Genomic DNA, 18,041 nt, shown 5'->3' on the forward strand with positions numbered 1-18,041 from the left:
CCCCCCCCCCCCCCCCCCTACAAACACACACTCCTCCCTCCCTCCTTAAGGTCTCTGGATCTTACAGATAAGCAGCAGCGAGGGAGAGAGCGCTCGGAAACAGCTCCCTTTTCTTTTTTCCTCCACGCTCCGTTAGCATGGGGGCGAGGAAACTTTTTGTTTATGGTACAACACAGTGTTGCCATTAAGGCTCTAATCAAAGGTATTCTCTGCAGTCAGCCTTGAGTGACAGCCCCCCCTCCCTAGAGGGGGCAACACGAGGAGGAAGAGAAGGAGCGGGGAAACTGTGGGAATGTCTCTACATCGTCGCCGCGGCGGGCAGCTCCTCGACATGGCTTCAAATTAGGGGGGAAAAGAAAACACAGGCTAAAAAAAGCCGGCCGCCTGACTATATTCCTGCCTGCTAATTTGTCACCACTTGAAAACCGACGGGGGGAAAAAAATAGCAACCGTTTAAATCACGCCGCTTTAAAGCTGAGGGATGCCAGCCAGCGTGCATGGCAGAATACTTTAAAAAAATGGCGGGCGGGGGGGATTTAGGTCAGCTACGGCAAACTTACACATGCATTTAAATTATTGTGGCTGGATTCTGCGGAGGTCTGGCTGCATTCTTATTAGAGGGAAGCAGAAATGGAGAAGTGAGTGTCTGGCTGGCTGAGATCGGACCAGTGACAGCTGGGGCCTGAAAGCCTCACATCCAGAGCCAGGGCTCATAGCCACTTGCTACATAGCAGCGCTGAGCTAAACCCACCCGCTCCTTATTTTCTTTTTTTTTTTTTTGCAAGACCTCACCCTGAAAGATCACTGTCCTGAGGAGCAAAATTCTGCCAAATAATTCCTTCAAAAAACCTTTTGTGCTTTATCCAAAAAGCGGAAGGCAAGATGTTTGATCTTCCTCCCGCTCAGGCTGACAAAAGAAAGGGTCAGAAAAAGGGGGCGTCTGCGTGCGTTTGTGTGTGAGGGGCACCTTCTCCGGCAGCAGGGAGCAGCGGGGGACTCTGTGCTCCAATTTGACGATGGTGATGAAGGCGCTGTCTTGTCGCTCATCGTCGCTCGTGTTGCAGAGAGACAGAGGGTGATACTGTAGAGAGAAAACAGTAAACAAGATAAAGAAGCATTAATATTCCCACAATTTGTTTGACATTTTACTGTAAAAACAACATTTCTACAACGATAGATAGATAGATAGATACCTTTTGCAACATGACTTTAAACTGTTTTTTTACACTTTAAATGGTAATGTTCATTTCACTGCTGTAAGCTGCTCATTCACTGTTGAAAAGCTGTATGTATTGAAATTTTGCTTAGTATACACTGTGTGTATACAAGATGACGATAAAGTTTGTATAAATCTAAGTCTAAATACTGGATTCCCCTGTTCTCTGTTGTCCATCAGCACTGATAGGTTATGCCTTAGGATAATGGGAGACGCTAGTGATCATATTTACATTCATATGTATATGATTGATTGGCTTATATTCATGCTTTGGCCCGATGTCCACATCTAACCGCATTGGAGAAGACAAGGCTTTAAAAATGCTGCATTCCGAAACTCTTCGTTCGCATTTAGAAGGCAATGCAAGTTTATTTGTAAAGTGCAATGCAGTACATGGACAAGTGCTTTACATGAATTAGATGATAAAATATAAGAAGAATAAAAGCAAATTAAGGCCCCGTCCACACGAAGTCAAAACGAACACGAAACGCTAATATTTTCCAGAACGTTTGTCATAAAGACGGAGACGTAAAATAAATGTGATCGTCCACACGAATGCATGAAAACGCTGCAAAATGTATGCCAGGCCTGTAAGTGGCGCTGTGGTGCCAAAGCAAAAATAAGCGACGAAATGTTGGGCATGCGCACTAATATTTATACATGGTTGCCCTGCGGGTCCATTTTCGTGGTTCAGTCAAATTCAGGCGCTGAACTATGTCATCGATATTGCTCTGTTCTTCCTGGAGATATTCCAGAAGAAGATTCTGTTGTAAGCCCGACAGCAGGGTGAGTAGCATGAGCAGCAACCATTCAACACAGTACGGCGCCATTGTTGTTGTGATACTGTGTCGCACATGCGTGTTTAGAGTTTAGAGGCGACGCTATGACGCATGCGTGTAAGAAAAAAAAATGCGGTTAGAGCTTAAAGGATGAAACGCGAAAACGGCGTTTCAAAATCTTCTCACTCTGAAGGCTGAATAAAAAAAAGATCGTTTACAGACCCCCGAAACGCCGGCTTCGTGTGGATGAGAGGCTGGTTTGGTGAAAAATTTGTGCGTTTAGGCCAGGGGTCGGCTTCGTGTGGACGGGGCCTAAGATAAAAAAAAATATCAGGAAAACAATTGGACCACAACCTTAAACTGATAATACCCAGATGTGGCTTAGCACCACCTTTTCAACCCCTTTTCAGATTTTTCTCTTTTTAAATAGGGGAACCTATGGGTATTTTTCACCATGACTCATTATGAACACAACATATGTTGAAAAATAGAATCTTTCTAAGCATTAGAAGACATTTTTTAAAAAGACAAGCTAGAGGGAGTTTTTATCCCGACAGAACTAAAGTAAGAGGCGCTTGTGTCTGTGGGACTCTGACGCTTCTCCTTCATAAACCAATAAAATCAATTACATGGAAGTTAATGTTCACGCCCACACAAAGCCTTAAGGATCCAAGGAATGAGAGATAGGCCCTTTGGTAGGAACATTTGATCCCCTCTGAAAGGGAGGGAAACTGTAACTGCTGAAAGGCTGTATTTAACAGCTCAAGGGGATAGCTGCAGTGTTTGCAGGTCACAGGCATGCTGTCACGTGTCATAGAGGCAGCATTGCGCTGCATACCCCCCCTCCAATACAACTCTTCCCCTGATCGCTTCATGTTTTGGACTCCCAGGGCTCACCCTCCCCCCCGTCCCCCCCAGAGGTGCAATTCCACCCTTCCCCCTGGATTGTTTGGGGTCTGGCCTGGTCCGGAACGGTTCTGCCCCAATAGGCCCCTTCATGTGGCTGCGGGCCTCCCCCTCAACTTGCCCAGCGGAAATCTCCAAATTAAAAAGACCCAAGGGTGACATCAACAGCTGGCATCCCGGGGTTTGGGAATTGACGTAATGGGCTGCAAAGGGCTGGTGCATGTCTGTCAGGCGGAGGGAGGGAAAGGAGACACGAAGGAAAACAGACTTGGAAAACCGGACTGGGACAGCGAGATAAAAGGAAGGACCAGAAAAACAGCAGCAAGTCGCTGCTACTCACCATCTGGATTCCTACGGAAGCAGTAGAAGGTGGAAAGAGGCAGTTTCATAAATCAACCATTACAAGCCATCATCTAAGCTGCAAAGTTAGTGTTTTCCAACAGCCATCGTACATTAAACTTTAAAATTTCCATGGGTTGCACTTCCCTTTTCACAATGACAGCAGCTACTTAGGTCAGCTTTCAAAGATGAAACATCAGAAGGCGAATATGTATAAATATTCTGCAGTCTACATATAGAAAATAGTGCGTACATAAAGTGCATCAAGTGCCAGGTCGGTCTGTAATAGGCTGATTGGTGCGTTTGATTTTCAGTAGGAGTGTTTGAGGAAAGGTTGGTGAACTCCTGTTTGATTAGGACCTTTTTCACTAATGGATAGGCTAAAGTTTGCTTGAGTTCAGGGTATGTGTAAAAAAAATAAAATAAATAAAACAAAAAAAGGAAACCCCTTTATTGTCCCACAATAAGACATTTACCCTTAATTTGAGTAGATAAATGAGCCAATGGAATGAGTATTTTTACTCTTAATTTAAGATATTTAGATAAAATGCACTTGAAATAAGACAATGCAATTGTCTTTTCTTATTTTAACTGTAAATTGTATTGTTCCATTGGCAAAATGTCTCTTTTACCTTCTCAGTTCAAGAACAAATGCACTTAAGAACGTGGAAAGTAGGGTTGTGAATTTGGCTATACAATAGGTGCAATGATACACGAGTAATGTACAATTTATTACAATATATCGTGATACATTAACAAACATGATCTATGACAATTTTTATAATAAAACAGAATCGGAAATGGAAAACGTCACGAAATCTTGATGTTGCTCTACTGCAGAGTAACTGAATCAAAGGCTTTTGGGCAATGCTCTGCCAACTAGCAGCTAAAGGCTTAATAGTTATATAGAAGTAAGACAAGACAACATAGATTGTTTTTATATACATTTTTTATTTGGCTGCCTTTATTAATCAATAATAATACTCTTTAAAGAAATATGATAATTTTTTTATTAGACTAAAAAAATCACTGAAAATCAAAGGGAGTCAACAGATGGTCCTAACTATATATAGCAAGATAAGAATGTGTGAAGGTGGGAGTGTGTGGATGCAGAGGGGAGGGTACAGGTGTAATAGATCTCCATTACAGACTAAGATGAAGCTGTTCTGAAGTCTGTTGGCTTTAGATTTAATACTTTTGGACCCTTTTTCTGATGGAAATGGGACAAAAGGTTAGCCTGGGTGCCATTCCAAACTTAGTCCCGCCCACAACGTTTGAGGTTGGGAAGTTCGGTCTGGCATTGCTTAATAGTAGCGCGAGTATGCTCGCACAATATCTGGCGGGCCAATCAAATTGTCAGGGCGGGCTTTATACGATGATGGACAGATGATCAACAGTAACGTAATCAACCATATGACCAAAGCGCGCTTGGGTGACAACAACAATGGCTGTGTAGATTCTGCTATTAGATTCTGCTATTCTGCTATTAGGTCCGTTCTAGAAGATATCGACAGCAAATTAATTTTAAAAGAGGAACAGAGAAACGCGACCAAGGCTCATCTTCTTATTCTAGGCGTGCAACTGCACGCTTTGATTTTTGTTGACAACAACTATGCGTCGCTTAACATACGTCACGCACTCCGTTGCTCTTATTGGTTGTAGGTCTATCCAATTGAGTGCAGAGGCATTTTTTTTCCTGGTTCGTTCGAAACACGGCCCATAATCACAGCTCTATGGAGCAGCATCAGACTCATATTCTGACTAGAATTGAGTAGGACCACGTCAGGCTAACAAAAGGTCCCTTGCCCTGGTTGGTGGGATCTGTGGCAATGTCCTGAAACCGATGGCTTGTCCATTTATGACCCCGCTCTAACCGTCTCCACCTCGCCTGCTGTGGCTACAATCTAGCTCACCACTGTAGGCATTTTTGCACGACTGATTGTAGCATCACACACAGAAGTCCTTGGTTATTGCTAAAGCACTATACAAAAACAGCACTTTTACCACCTTCTGGAGACGTGCAGCAGAAACTAAGTTCAGATCCGTTAAGCGGTATCCCACAATGCCCTGTGTTGTCCTCACCACCCGGGATAAGTCTTTCCTTCAGAATCGGATCTTTGCCAGCTGCCAGAAATCTCAATTTACTAGGCTCAAATTAGAGGCCCGTAGTTGAACTTGGCTTTCAACAACAAAAAGTTCAGAAAAAAAAACTTTTATAGCCATGACTCCTGTGATGCCTTGACCTCCGCCCCTTTTTTGTGGCAGATTTGTAGGACATGCTAGAACAGAAAAACAATCAACAAGATGTTTTGGAATAAAAAGCTGAACTTGACAGTGTTTGGATCTCATTGTGACATTAAACAAGTTGCTACAAGACACTTTGCAATCACACCAAATAAAGGAGATAATAACCCCTACGCCGAGCCAAACAGGCTCAGAAGGAGTGGCTGCTTTTACTTTCTTCTGGCTTCCTCTGAGGCCAACCACCTATGTTATGCGTCTCAAACTACACCAGGCATTATCTTCTATTTTAGATGCACCCAGACCGCTTGCAATCAGAGGCTTGCGAATACTCTACATGTGCCACCGTTAGTGCAGTTTACCAGTCCGAGGCACGTTTGCTTGCTGGACTATAAACAGCAACAAGGACAGTCTGAAACGTCTTCATTTGGGTTTTTCTTTCTTTCTTTCATTCTTTTTTTTTTGTGGCCCTGACAAAACGGAGCCTGGGAAACCGAATCACTGAGTCTCCATTTCACAGAGACGAGAAACCACAGGCAACGCAAACTGTTCCCCACAGACTGTTAACAATGCAAACTCCTCTGTTCCGCCTCCTCCTCCTCATCTGTCTAGATCTGTTGCAGAACCAACGGGGACATGTCCCTTGGCTCCTTTGTAGCCTCGATTAAAGGCATTCCTTTTGAGCTCCATCAAAGACTACACCAAAAATATTCAGATGCAAAAAAATAACAGTCTGAAAAACAACTACATGAACAGAAAAAGGAATCAAATAAATAGTAGCTGCAGAAAGGAGTCAGTAATATCTTTTCCACTTGACTTAGCCTTACAGATCTTCTTTTTTCATATGCCAATAATCAGTGAGGACGCTTTTTAGTTCATCTACTGCCAGCAGGGAACCAAGCCCAGGCACTTGTGTCAGTGGGAGCTGCAGAAGGAGGGTGTCTGAACGTCTCATCAACTCTGCTACTCAGTTAGCAGCTTTTCAGGTCACAGCTCCTTTGACATTCTAATGCTACCTCAAAATGAAGTCTTTTTTTTTTTTTATTCAGAAAAAAATTGAGTCTCAATTTGCCTAGGGGATGGAAAGTCTGCCAGGTTACTGCAGGTCAAGGAACAGCTCAATCAGCACGGTGAACACAGACAAAGAACATCTTCCTGAGTTCTGGTCTACCTCTGGGGGGTGAGTCAGGCTAAAGAACCTGCAGACTTTCTGGGATTCCAGGCAGAATGCTTTAGTACCTTTGATGTGACAGTAGGTGGCGACAGACTCAACTTTATCCATATCAATGCAAAAAAAAAAAAGAAAAAAATGATGCAAATGGCTGAAGCAACTATGGGTAAAAGATTTGAACAATTTTCCCCAAAACAGTTGGAGCTTAGATGATCACTCTATCTTAGTTCTTAACAGTGGGAGGATTCAGTAAAAATTTAAGTAAGACAGATTAAAATCCATGGAAAAACAATGTTTGTTATTATTTTGCACAAAAACCCAGCAGTGTACGCTTGCAAAATCCCTGTAGAATGAAAAGAAAACTTCTGGTAGAACAGGGACAGTTTTTCATTACTCCAAGCATAGGCTGGCATTTCTTGGTTCTGGCTTGACTCCTCAGTTTTACTGATCCACGAAGTGACTTCATTGGCTTTCTGCATGTCATCCTATTCAATCAGGAGTGAAGAAACTCATCACAGTTTGACTAGATAGTAGTGTACTTGTAGGCTTTTAAAAGGACAAATAAACCCCCAGTAAATTGGTTATTTGGCCAGCACTAACTGTGTTTCCATTGCTTCTTTATCTAATCATCTTATCTTGTTTACTTTAGCATAAACTGAAAAGTTTTTTTAAATTCAATACTCATATTTATAATTTCTGTTAATTAACTGTATGAATAGTATTCTTTCTAACATTCAAGTCCAGAAAATATGATCTACAGTCTGCACATGTAGTCTTTTATGGGTTAATTTGTCCGGCTCCATTTTGCTTTTCATCAACTGACTTCCTGCCTGAATAATCCGCTCTGATTTAGTTTGACCTGAACTTAGTCTGGAAAACGGGAACAAATGTCTAGCGCAGAACATCTGAGATTTTAGGATGTCTCCAAAAGCCACCGCTGTGCACCACATACAACCGCTCTGACTGACTAGTTACTGCAATTAGCTGTGAAGATACAGCTGGGTAAGAGATGGAACTCTTTTACCCTTTTCTTCTAAAGATTTGTATGTATAAAAAGATGGGCAAACTTCATAGGGTACAAATCCGTTCTACTAACAAGGCGATCACACGTTTTTTGTCTCCCAAAAAAAAAAAAAAAAAAAAAGGAAGAAAAATAAACCACTGGGCTTTGTTTTCCAAGTATGAAGATGTTTCACTTCCCATCCAGGACGCTTTTTCAATTTTTTACTTTTTAGCCCATTTGCCGACACAAAATGCCGAATATATGCAGATCATCAGAACATGCTTAACACTAGGAGGAGGAAATCTGAGTCACTTTGCCGTAAGGAATTACGATATTAAACTTTGGCTGATTGTGGTAATTGGAAAATGAATGACAAAAGCTACTTCACTGTGTTTGTGTTATAAAGTTATTTTTTTGTAATTTCACAAAAAAAAAGACGGTCCTTTCTTCTTCTCCTTTGCCTGCGTCTCCTTAGCGTAGCCATGCTAGATGCCGGTGTTGGCGATCTCTGTTGGAAATTGCAGCTGCCCGTTGGGATGTGCTCTCCCACACTTTCAGTGACATTATGCAAAACTCTAATTTAAATAGCGCAATCTGTTGTAATAGGCACTTTGATTTAACCTTTTCATTTTAATAAAAGCAATCTAGAGCTCTTTATTTTGGTTCTTGGTAGATAATAAGTTTTATCTTTACTGAGTGTTTTGCAAAGCAAAGGATCCTGTGTAAAAGTCTTTGATCACTTGGGATTTTTTTATGTTTAAAGCTGAAAAAAAGCTCCTCAAAACATCTGAAACCTCCAGATGATCTGTCGCTTGAGACCGTTTCAAAAGAATAAAGCAATGTTAAAGGGTTTACGACTTTTGCAGAGATCAAATGTTTCCTCAAGATGACTTAACAATGAGAGCAGTGGTTTGTGTCAATCTCTGGAGAATTTTTACTAAAAGGAGCAAATCAACCACATGTAATTATTATAAGTGATCAGAATCTAGTTGCCCGGGTTACTGCTGTAATGTGAATGACAACAACCTGCTACACACGGTCTTGTTAAGAAATGAGTGAGCCTGAGGTGACAGGGCGGGTTGAGACACTGACCCCTCGCTTCCCACCTTCCCCCTTTGGAAACAAGTCTGTTCAACATCGGCGTGTGAGAGTTTGCAGAGAGCACACGGCTCTGAGTCGTTGCTAAAGGCACCTCAGCATGTGCTTGCATGTGAACGTATATTTGCGGATTGGAGGAAAAGGCTCCTGTGTGCAATTACAAGAAAGACTGGTGTGTGGTTAGTTGTTGGGAGTCCAAACCTCAAAGGTTGCTTTTATTTTGTCAATGTCAGAAATATCCCATATCCACAGTAAATCCTGACCATAAACAAGGTGCATACGTCTATGCTGATATGGATAAGAAGGCGATTTGCCAAGGGAGCAAAGCAGACATCCTCCCTGTTAAAACATCTGGAAAAGTGGGATCTGAGTCCTTCACCTTTCCTTTTCTCTTTGGAAATACAAACGGACAGGAGGCCTTACTGCTTCGGTCCTGTCAAAACAAAAAGAGTGTCATCTTCCAGTTCCTTTTTATTCTAAGTGTCAGCCCCATATCCAGTAACGGCTACCAAAGGGAATATCTCAGAGGGAACATGATCCCTTAATGAAGCCCAAGTAATTACCAACAGCACCAAATTCACCCAAGCGGCTTCTTTAAGTCGAAGCCCCCCCAAGTTTAACCCGTCTGACTGTCTCTGCTTCGTGAAAGGGATTAGACTAAAAGACGGAACCTGAAGAGAAGAAGAAAGGAGGCCAAGATGTGAATAAAACACCTCCGCTGTCGTCATCTAAAGGAATGACTGTTGGTCTGTCATGGAGTATTTGAAGGCCACACTGCTGGCTTTCCACACTTCTGCTCCTTTTGGTTCTCACTGTTACGCTCGTTTCCTCTTATTACTGTGAGATAACGCGGCATAAAAAAAATACAAAACTTTCCACGACAAGGAACAGAGCTGAGACCGGCCGCATCTGTATGGTAGTGTTTGCAGAACTGTTTTTGGTTGTTCAATTCAATTCAATTCAATTAAATTCAGTATATTTCTATAGCGCCAATTCACAACATGTGTCATCTCAAGGCCCTTTACAGTTCACCAGATCATCCAGTCAAACTGATTCAAAGTTTTCTAAGGAAAACCAGTTAATTGCATCGACTCATTGACTCGAAGGCAATCCCTCACACTAATCATGCCTCCAGCAGAACCAGACTCAGTGTGAACGGCCATCTAACGAGGCCGACTGGGGCTCAAGGAGACAGTAGAAGAGATACAAGAAGCAGCTGTACAAGGCTGTTGTTTATATATATATATATATATATATATATATATATATATATATATATATATATATATATATATATATATATATATATATATTTTTTTTTTTTTTTTTTTTTTTTCTTTTTTTCTTTCACAGTTTTAGAGCTCAGGAGTTTAGTTAGCATGAACTGAACAGGTAACAACCGAACTGAACCGGTATAAACCCCACACATTTATTTATTACATCTTTTTGCATTTCCATCATTAACCTCAATGATTATTAATAGGATCTTATTTTAGATGCAAAAAAGCATTTAAATTATTAAAACAACACATGAAACACCATTTGGTCTGTTAACCACAATTAAATGTATTTCAAGTAATTGGCAAAAGTCCTACATTAGAGAGCAAACAGCTTTATAAAGACCAAGGAGCACAGCAGGAAGGTCAGTGAGAAGGTTGTGGAGGCATTTAGGTTATGAAACAGTATCCCGAGCTTTAAACATCTCACGGAGCTCTGTTCAATCAATCATCTGGAATTGGGAAGAGTATGGCAGAAGGGAAAACCTACCAACATATGGCCATTCACCTAAAATGACATCTGGACAAGAGGAGAATTAATCAGAACAGCAGTTAGGAAGCCCTGAGGGATGAGGGAGAATAATATGGAAGATCTGGAGCGCTCCGCGGCTAAGGGGAAAGAATCAGATAACAGGAACTCTATAAGTCGCAAACTAAAACACAAATCTGTCCTTTATGTTGAGTGGGAAGAAGAAATGTATTCCCGGAAAAAAAAAAAAAAATCAAAGAAGTCCTCCCTAAATAACATTCTTCTGCAAGGCAAATGTGTGGAACAAGATACTTACTCTGAGGAGATGAGGCCTCTACTTCACTTTTCAGCCTACAAGCAAATTGCAATATGTGAATGGATACCGCCACAGCACAGTGCAATGAAAAATCCATCCCTACAGTAACATGTGATGTGGGTAACATCCTGTGCTGGGGTGAAATTAATCAGCAGGGGAAATATAAAGCATAGGACTAGAGCTGCAATGGCTTAGGTCAGATAAAGAAGAAGAAAGTCCAGAACAAGAATTTAAGGTTCTAGATGAAGAAGTATTTATTCAGGACAGGCTGAACACACATGCAGACCACACTTTTCAGATTTCTATCTGTTAAAAAAAAACAAAAAAAAAACACATGAACATCTTTCCCATCCAGTAAGGCACAAACGGCATCATTTTGTTTGTTTGTTTTTTACAAAAAAAATAAAATAGAGGCTATTCCAACTAAAACAGACTGAAAAGCAGAGTCTTTACGTCCCCCTGCAGCTTCTGGTTGACCTCACACACGTCACTGCATTTTATCGAAACATTTCTGTATCGAGGCTAATGCATCGGTTAGCTTCTGGCAAGATGCGTTTTCTGGAGTTTGTGTTTTCACAAATCTCACAACAATTAATCTCACTTGCAAGGAAAACCCACAAAAACAGAAATTGGAGAGAAAAAAAAGAATACTGTGAATTCCTGCCTGAACAATCCGCTCTGCTCAAGACTGAGGAGGACCTGAAACCTTAAGCATGAAAAATAGACTAGATGTGGGTTTTATAGAGAAGCGTCCAGAGGGCCGTCTGCGAGCCTTCAAGAAGTTGGGACCGCTCTGATCGACTAGAGAGGCTTCCATCAACCGCAATGGAGCGTGGACGCTCTTTGGACACTCCTCCAATTTAAATGGAAATCATTTAAATTGTGGACCCTGAATCTATGATCTATTAAAATGTTACTTTTTTAATGGAATTATGCAAATTTGCAAACTTTACCATGAAATTCTTAGTTTTGGAAAAGGATCTACAGCAGCCGAAGAATGGACTTTATTCATGAACCAATGACAGGGTATTGATTCCCTTCAAATCTCCTGGAGAGGAACCGATTTTAAGTCTGTTTGTTATGGATCTAATGCCCCTGAAGCGACTTCCGGATGGAAGTGGGGCAAACAGATTGGCTGCCAATTATATGTGCGGAACATAAAAAGGATCAAATTTATTTTCCTCTCGACTCTTTCTGCAAACAATAAGCAATTAATTCAGTTTTATTTAATCATCTGAATCCAAACTCTAAAAGTAATAAGAGTGTGTAGATGGGGGCAAATAAAACTAAAATAAACTATGCAATTTAACAATAAAGGTACTGTAGATGCAACATAATGTAAAAAAAAAAACCTGAAAGTTTACTATGAACAATATTGCAGGACAGCAGTAGTGGGTAAAGTATTTTTTGTTTATTAGCTAGAACTGAGTCGATAAATTCTTGTTGTGACTGAAGATCCTGAGTTATTGTAAAAAGTCAAAAATTTGCATCCTTTTAATTCAAATATGCACCCGTTAACCAATTATTCTCCTGAAAAATAGAGATACAAAGTGAATAGTGTGTCTTAGATTAGATGAAAGCAATTTATCCTCAGGTTTTACAGAAAGCAAGAAAGCAAGCATCTGGTTACTCATGATTTTTTAAACCCTCTTTACAGATAACCGATTTTGGTTGAACAGAGAATTCAATTCAGCAGAAAAAGCCTCAGAACAAAGTTTGCACATCACGGACAGCTTCCAGGGCCTTACTCACATAAAACCACTCTAACATATACTGTAAACACATTAGTGTGGACACAGAAATAATAAAAAAAAAAACACACCTCGATTTCCCCATCAGCCTCAGGCCAGAGTAGCATTATACATTTCAAAGCTCCGGGTTAAACATAAACACGGCGCTTCCCTGTCAAAACAAGCCAGTGGCCTGGTAACCCCAGAGTTTGTTAGTGTTGCAGTGATCCCTCTGCCCTGTGGACACAAGGACCACATCCACACGGCGTCTAGGCAGAATCCTAGAATCTCACAGAATCCTCAGGATCCAGGTCACTGATGAGCAAGAATAAGGCTAGTTAGGTAGGTGGTGACACTTTTAAAGGGTCAGTAATTGGAAAACCTGAAGAAAATGGAGGGGAGCTCAGAAGTGCTGAAAATGTGACGAATAGGGTGAATTAGGAAAGGAAATAAAGGAAGGAATTGGTCTTTGTTAAGACAACAACAATCAGGATATACATCCATTCTTTCATGCAGACTGAGGCCCGCTGCAGCACATTTGCTGTGGTTTCCCATTTAATGAGGGCCAGGTGCCTTCTTTACTCATAAAATAAAACACAGCAGGCTGCTAAAGGGTCTATTTAACACCAGTCTTTTATTAGGAACTGAAATCCTCCCCCCTCCCGTACCCGCACATCAATTCTGCTGTAATAATGTACTGGTTTGAAAGAAGGGCCAGGCTGGCCTATGACGCATCACAGGAGAGAGGAATCTTTGCTGCTCCAGCTTTAAAACCTTTATGGAGGACGGAGAGAGCCGCAAACCATTGACTAACAACCATAAAGAACGACTTATTTTAAGAAACAATAAAATAAAATGAATGGAAAACATCTGGACAACACTTGGTGCCTAATGCCCACCTGCCAAACTTTGCTTTTATCCATTATTTTGGGTCAGCTCTTAGTTTTGTCACAGCTTTATGTCTCATCTTATGCCATACTACTGCAATGCGATTGGAGGACCTGCTGGGTCGGTCTCAAACAGTCAAAGTGGGAGCGAGAATTCAGCGGTTGTGTTAAATATGCCCTACTGGATCTAGACTCCAACTCTGCTTGAAATTGCCTGCTAACCCAGTCTTAGATTTTGCAGCCTCCTTCCAGTATTGATTTCTATTTACCTCCATTCCTCTTTCCACCAGATTTTATTCCCTTCTTTGGCCGTTTCTCAATATGTGTACTTGTGCGTTTTCATGTACTTGTGTACTCGTGAAACATCATCATCCTCAGCCCTAGTACTGTTCCAATTCACAAGAACAGCAGACCGAAAACTGACAAAGTGCCAGGAAGTTGTTCTTGCCCCTCCCTCTTTACCCAGCATGCATCAGAGCAGACTTGTCCATTATTGAGATTGACAGCTGTCCCAGCATGCACTGCAGCAGCATAAATGGAGCGCTCACAGATCTCAGAGTATTAAGTTGAATGTTCTCTTTTCCATTTCTTTGTTCGATAAAAGTACATTTTAAGATCATTTGAGGCGAGAATATTCTACTTTAAAGCCTCACTATACGGCCCATTTACCTATTTAATGTGTAATAAAAGTAGAGAGGACTGCGACAACTAGCGGACCTCCGAGGGGAACGGCAGCCAGATCTAATCCTAGCCCGTCTGCAGCAGCCCTCTCTCGGCATAGCCGTGTGTGAAGGACCGCTGGCTCTGATTGCGATTTTTGTGTTTTATTTGGCAAAATATTAATTTGATTTGTGTTTATCTGACTGTGTTCATAACCATTCCCCCACTAAAGGAAAAAAGTAAGAATGTATTATTGTCTAGAGACTAGGGGTGGAACGGTTCACAAAATCCACGGTTCGGTTCGGTTCACGGTTTTGTGGTCACGGTTTTCGGTACGGTTCGGTATATGTTGATTGTTAGGAAAATCTATTATGGTCGTGTTGCTGTTAGCATAAACAAACCGTGTTGCACAATGTTTGCACACTGTTGCACTTTTATCCACCACTTTCTTTCCGCCATCATCGTAGGTCACTCTAAATGCAAAGCGGTGCCATACAGCAGACCTATAAAGTGCTGCTGGCGTGTCTTCCAACTCCTGATCTTTCCCACTCGCCATACCCACACAATTCTCCACGACAACTGATTTTTTTCCCTGCTACACCCGGCTATGCTGCTTCACTTCTTCTTCTTCTTGTTTACTACTGGTGGTTGGCTTTGGTCGCAGTACCGCCACCTTCTGCTCTGGAGTGTAATCGCTTCGCCTATGAGAAAAAGGAGCAGCGCATGAACCGAACGAAACACACGCGAACCGAACCGAGGCAGTCGAACTGAACGTTTCGGATGGTTTTCATAAACCGTTCCATCCCTACTAGAGACTATTAATAACAGGAGGTGAAATGCAGGTCTAGACGAGCGTGTGGTGACGTCACCAGTATGCCTCTGTTCCAGGTTGTTGCACTTTTGCACGTGGCCTGAAAAATTTCATCTCCATCTTCTCAAAAGCAGGGAACTTCCTCTTTCTGTTTGCTCCCTTCTCAGCTGGCGGCGAACTAAAAAACGCCTTCATTATCGTTACTCTTCAATAAATGACAGCTTAGAGCCAAAAGCTGTCTTTTAACAGACTCAGCGACTTGAGCCGTGGATCTCTGCAGCTCCTCCAGTGTCTCAGAGTGTCTCTATGAGACGTTGAAAGCTTTAGATGTTTTAGAACCTATTGGTGGTTTAAGGTTCCACAAACCTTCCTCCCTGACCTGCCCGCTGCTTCATGGTGGCGTTTTGTTCTCTAATCTAAGAACAGCTGGATTTAAGCTATGTTTAGATTAGCCAATGTTGCATCATGTAGAATTCTTTTTCCACTTAAAAACTTTTAGTTTTGTCTATCTTATCAAATCCTATTAAGGAGCAAAGATTAGGGTGACCAAACGTCCGTATTTCCCGGGACATATCCGTATTTCACGTCCTGTCCCGGGCGTCCCGGGTTTTTTTTAGAAAGTGAGGAAATGTCCTGATTTCACTGCGCACGACGCTCCGTGTGACGTAATCCCTGAGCCGCGTCAGTGCGGGCAGCCCTGCTCTTAATCAGAGGCTCTGTTCAAAAACCTGGGCTGCATCCTCCAAGGACGCGGTCTACCTAGACTGGATCCTTCAAAGTCCTTGAAAATAAGGAGGCCGGAAGAGTTCTGTCTGTAAATTCGAACAGGTCCTCCCTTCGGCGGGTTTTACCGCCGTATGCTCTGTTGCTTAGCCACCGTGAAAGTTGACACACAAAGCAGGAAAAGAATGAATACCGAGGTTTTCAAAACTGTTTGTTTATTTATTTCTTTTTTAAAAAGTTAAAGTGAACAAAGACTACACTCACAAGAATCCAGAGTGGAATAAAGGTTCCAACAGCCGGGAGCAGGAACAAATTAAATCAAATGTAATGATAGAAACCTTAGTCAGTTAAATAACCTGCTGCTGTCATTCTGCACATCTCTGATGTTGCTGCTATTTTCAAATATTCATTACTGTAAAAATGTCCAAAGCTACATATTGGTTATTAATTCCCCAGTTTTATATTGTTAAAACACTTTACAGAATTTTATTTTTTATATTTTAACTCTTCCCTATTATGTTATTCTTATACATTTCTCTAAGCTCCTCATTTGTGTGACCATTTTCAATAATCTTTCTGCTGCTGTAAATTTGCCCATTGTGGGACAATAAAGGAATTTTCTATTCTATTCTATAAAAGGGTTAGAAATATATAAGTAAATCTAAACAATGTATCTACAAAATATATCTGCAAAATCTCTAATATTCAACAACAAAAAATACGTAGTTAAGCATATTGTGCAAAACAACAATAACAAAATTAAACTCCTATCAGATCTATAGTCCCCACTCCGCAGATCTATTAGAATCTGTCCTTAAATTACAGCCAAACTCATTTACACAGTAACAGATTAAAACCTTTAGATAAACCAAACATTACCGCCACATATCTGACTCAGTAACCATTAAAACAACTATTTTCATTCATTTCAGACGGAACTATTCACAGAGTTGTATTATATTAAACTGAACTTCCAAATTTTCACAACTGTTCTGCGCCAAGTAACATTTCCTCTGATCACGGAGCAAATCCCGATGATGAGACATTTGTTCTTTCAATATCACCCCCCCCCCCCGCTCCAAGGTGTCCTGGTTTTCCCAAATGAAAATATGGTCACCCTAGCAAAGATAAAAGTGTAAGGTTGTGAGATTAACAGGCAAGCAGAGAAGAAAACTGTTCCTCTGAGGGCTGATCTTCTGACCTCCATTTGTGATTTTGAAGTGAATTTACTGACAAAAGAAACTAGAATGAATTAAATAAACGGTTTTGACTCAAGCTCAATCAATCAAGCTACATCCAACAGCTGGATAATACGGCTATCAGATTATGGATCACTGCAGAACAGTGACAAATGAATTTCTGTTCAACACCATGGAAAGTTTGGGTAATAGTTTGGATTAGCCTCTGTTTAATGGTATAAGTTGATATCTGTCTTCTCTGGCATAGATGGGATCCTGAATGACTGCAGGTAAACGTCTAAGCCTGATTATTGGGGTTGGAGTTGACGCCGTAAATCATTTTCCTCGGCTACCCTTGGAGGCATTTCTGTCCTCCCATCTGCACAGAACAAACAGAAATGACTTCTCCAGCACATTTCCTCTGTTCCCACAGTGCATTTCTTCAACATCTGCCTCCGATGTTTGCACGCCGCGCGGCTCTTCTGTCTTTCAAGCTAAGAAGTGACGTGGTTACACGGTCCGCTTTGGGTCTCAATTTCCCAAGAAACAGGACGTCTGTCATAAAACTAAAGGGAGTTAGACAGATTACTCGTCTAGACCCAGACTTCTTAGCCAGCTCTGCCGCACGTTTTTGAAACGTTTGGAGACTCCAAATTAAATGAAAGCCCTCTGCTGTTGTCATTATCTAGAAACACTGTTATGGAAGATCTCTAATGTAATCCAAGGGAGGATCCAGTGGAAAGGAAAACGGAGACATAACTCACTGCAAATGTCACCGTCTGTCACCATCTCTAAAGTCCAGGCCGCAAGGTTTCCTCTAACCACCTGTGGCTGGTGTCGGAGAGATGCGGCCATAAATACGCAAAGGAGATAAACACAATGCAACAGCTTTTCATGGGTGTGTATGCTATTTCTATTTTTATTTCAGCCCCCAACAATGTTACTGGAACGGTCTTAACAGAGCCAGCGTCCTCAGCAAGACATCAGTAAACAGCCACAGAAACTTTAGCTGCTTGCAACACACGTTGTAATTGGCAATGGTAGCTGTTTTCCTTTTTGCTGCTGTGGCTCCGCTGGAGGCGATGAACTTGGCTGATTTATGGCCAGGAAAGAACTGAGAGCTTTTCAAGACGGACCAGCAGATATGAACACGTCCGACAGAAAAGAGCAGCAAACTGGTCTGGATTATATCAAGCAGGGTGGCTACCAGAATAATGGATCAATCCAGCAGTCAGAG

At 41.5% G+C, this 18,041-nt stretch overlaps 1 protein-coding gene across 3 annotated transcripts in view; it reads right to left on the reverse strand.

The window, feature by feature from the left end:
- LOC119785597 (E3 ubiquitin-protein ligase RNF43) overlaps positions 1–18,041 on the reverse strand; it is a 141,473-nt gene that overhangs the window by 58,360 nt on the left and 65,072 nt on the right. For all 3 annotated transcript variants that reach the window (XM_038288325.1, XM_038288326.1, XM_038288327.1), the window contains one exon: positions 968–1,081. In XM_038288325.1, the coding sequence (XP_038144253.1) occupies positions 968–1,081 (114 nt within the window). The remainder of the gene's footprint in view (positions 1–967; positions 1,082–18,041) is intronic.

Source organism: Cyprinodon tularosa, unplaced genomic scaffold (assembly GCF_016077235.1).
Source record: "Cyprinodon tularosa strain WSP-4 unplaced genomic scaffold, ASM1607723v1 ctg251, whole genome shotgun sequence".
Taxonomy (NCBI): Eukaryota; Metazoa; Chordata; class Actinopteri; order Cyprinodontiformes; family Cyprinodontidae; genus Cyprinodon; species Cyprinodon tularosa.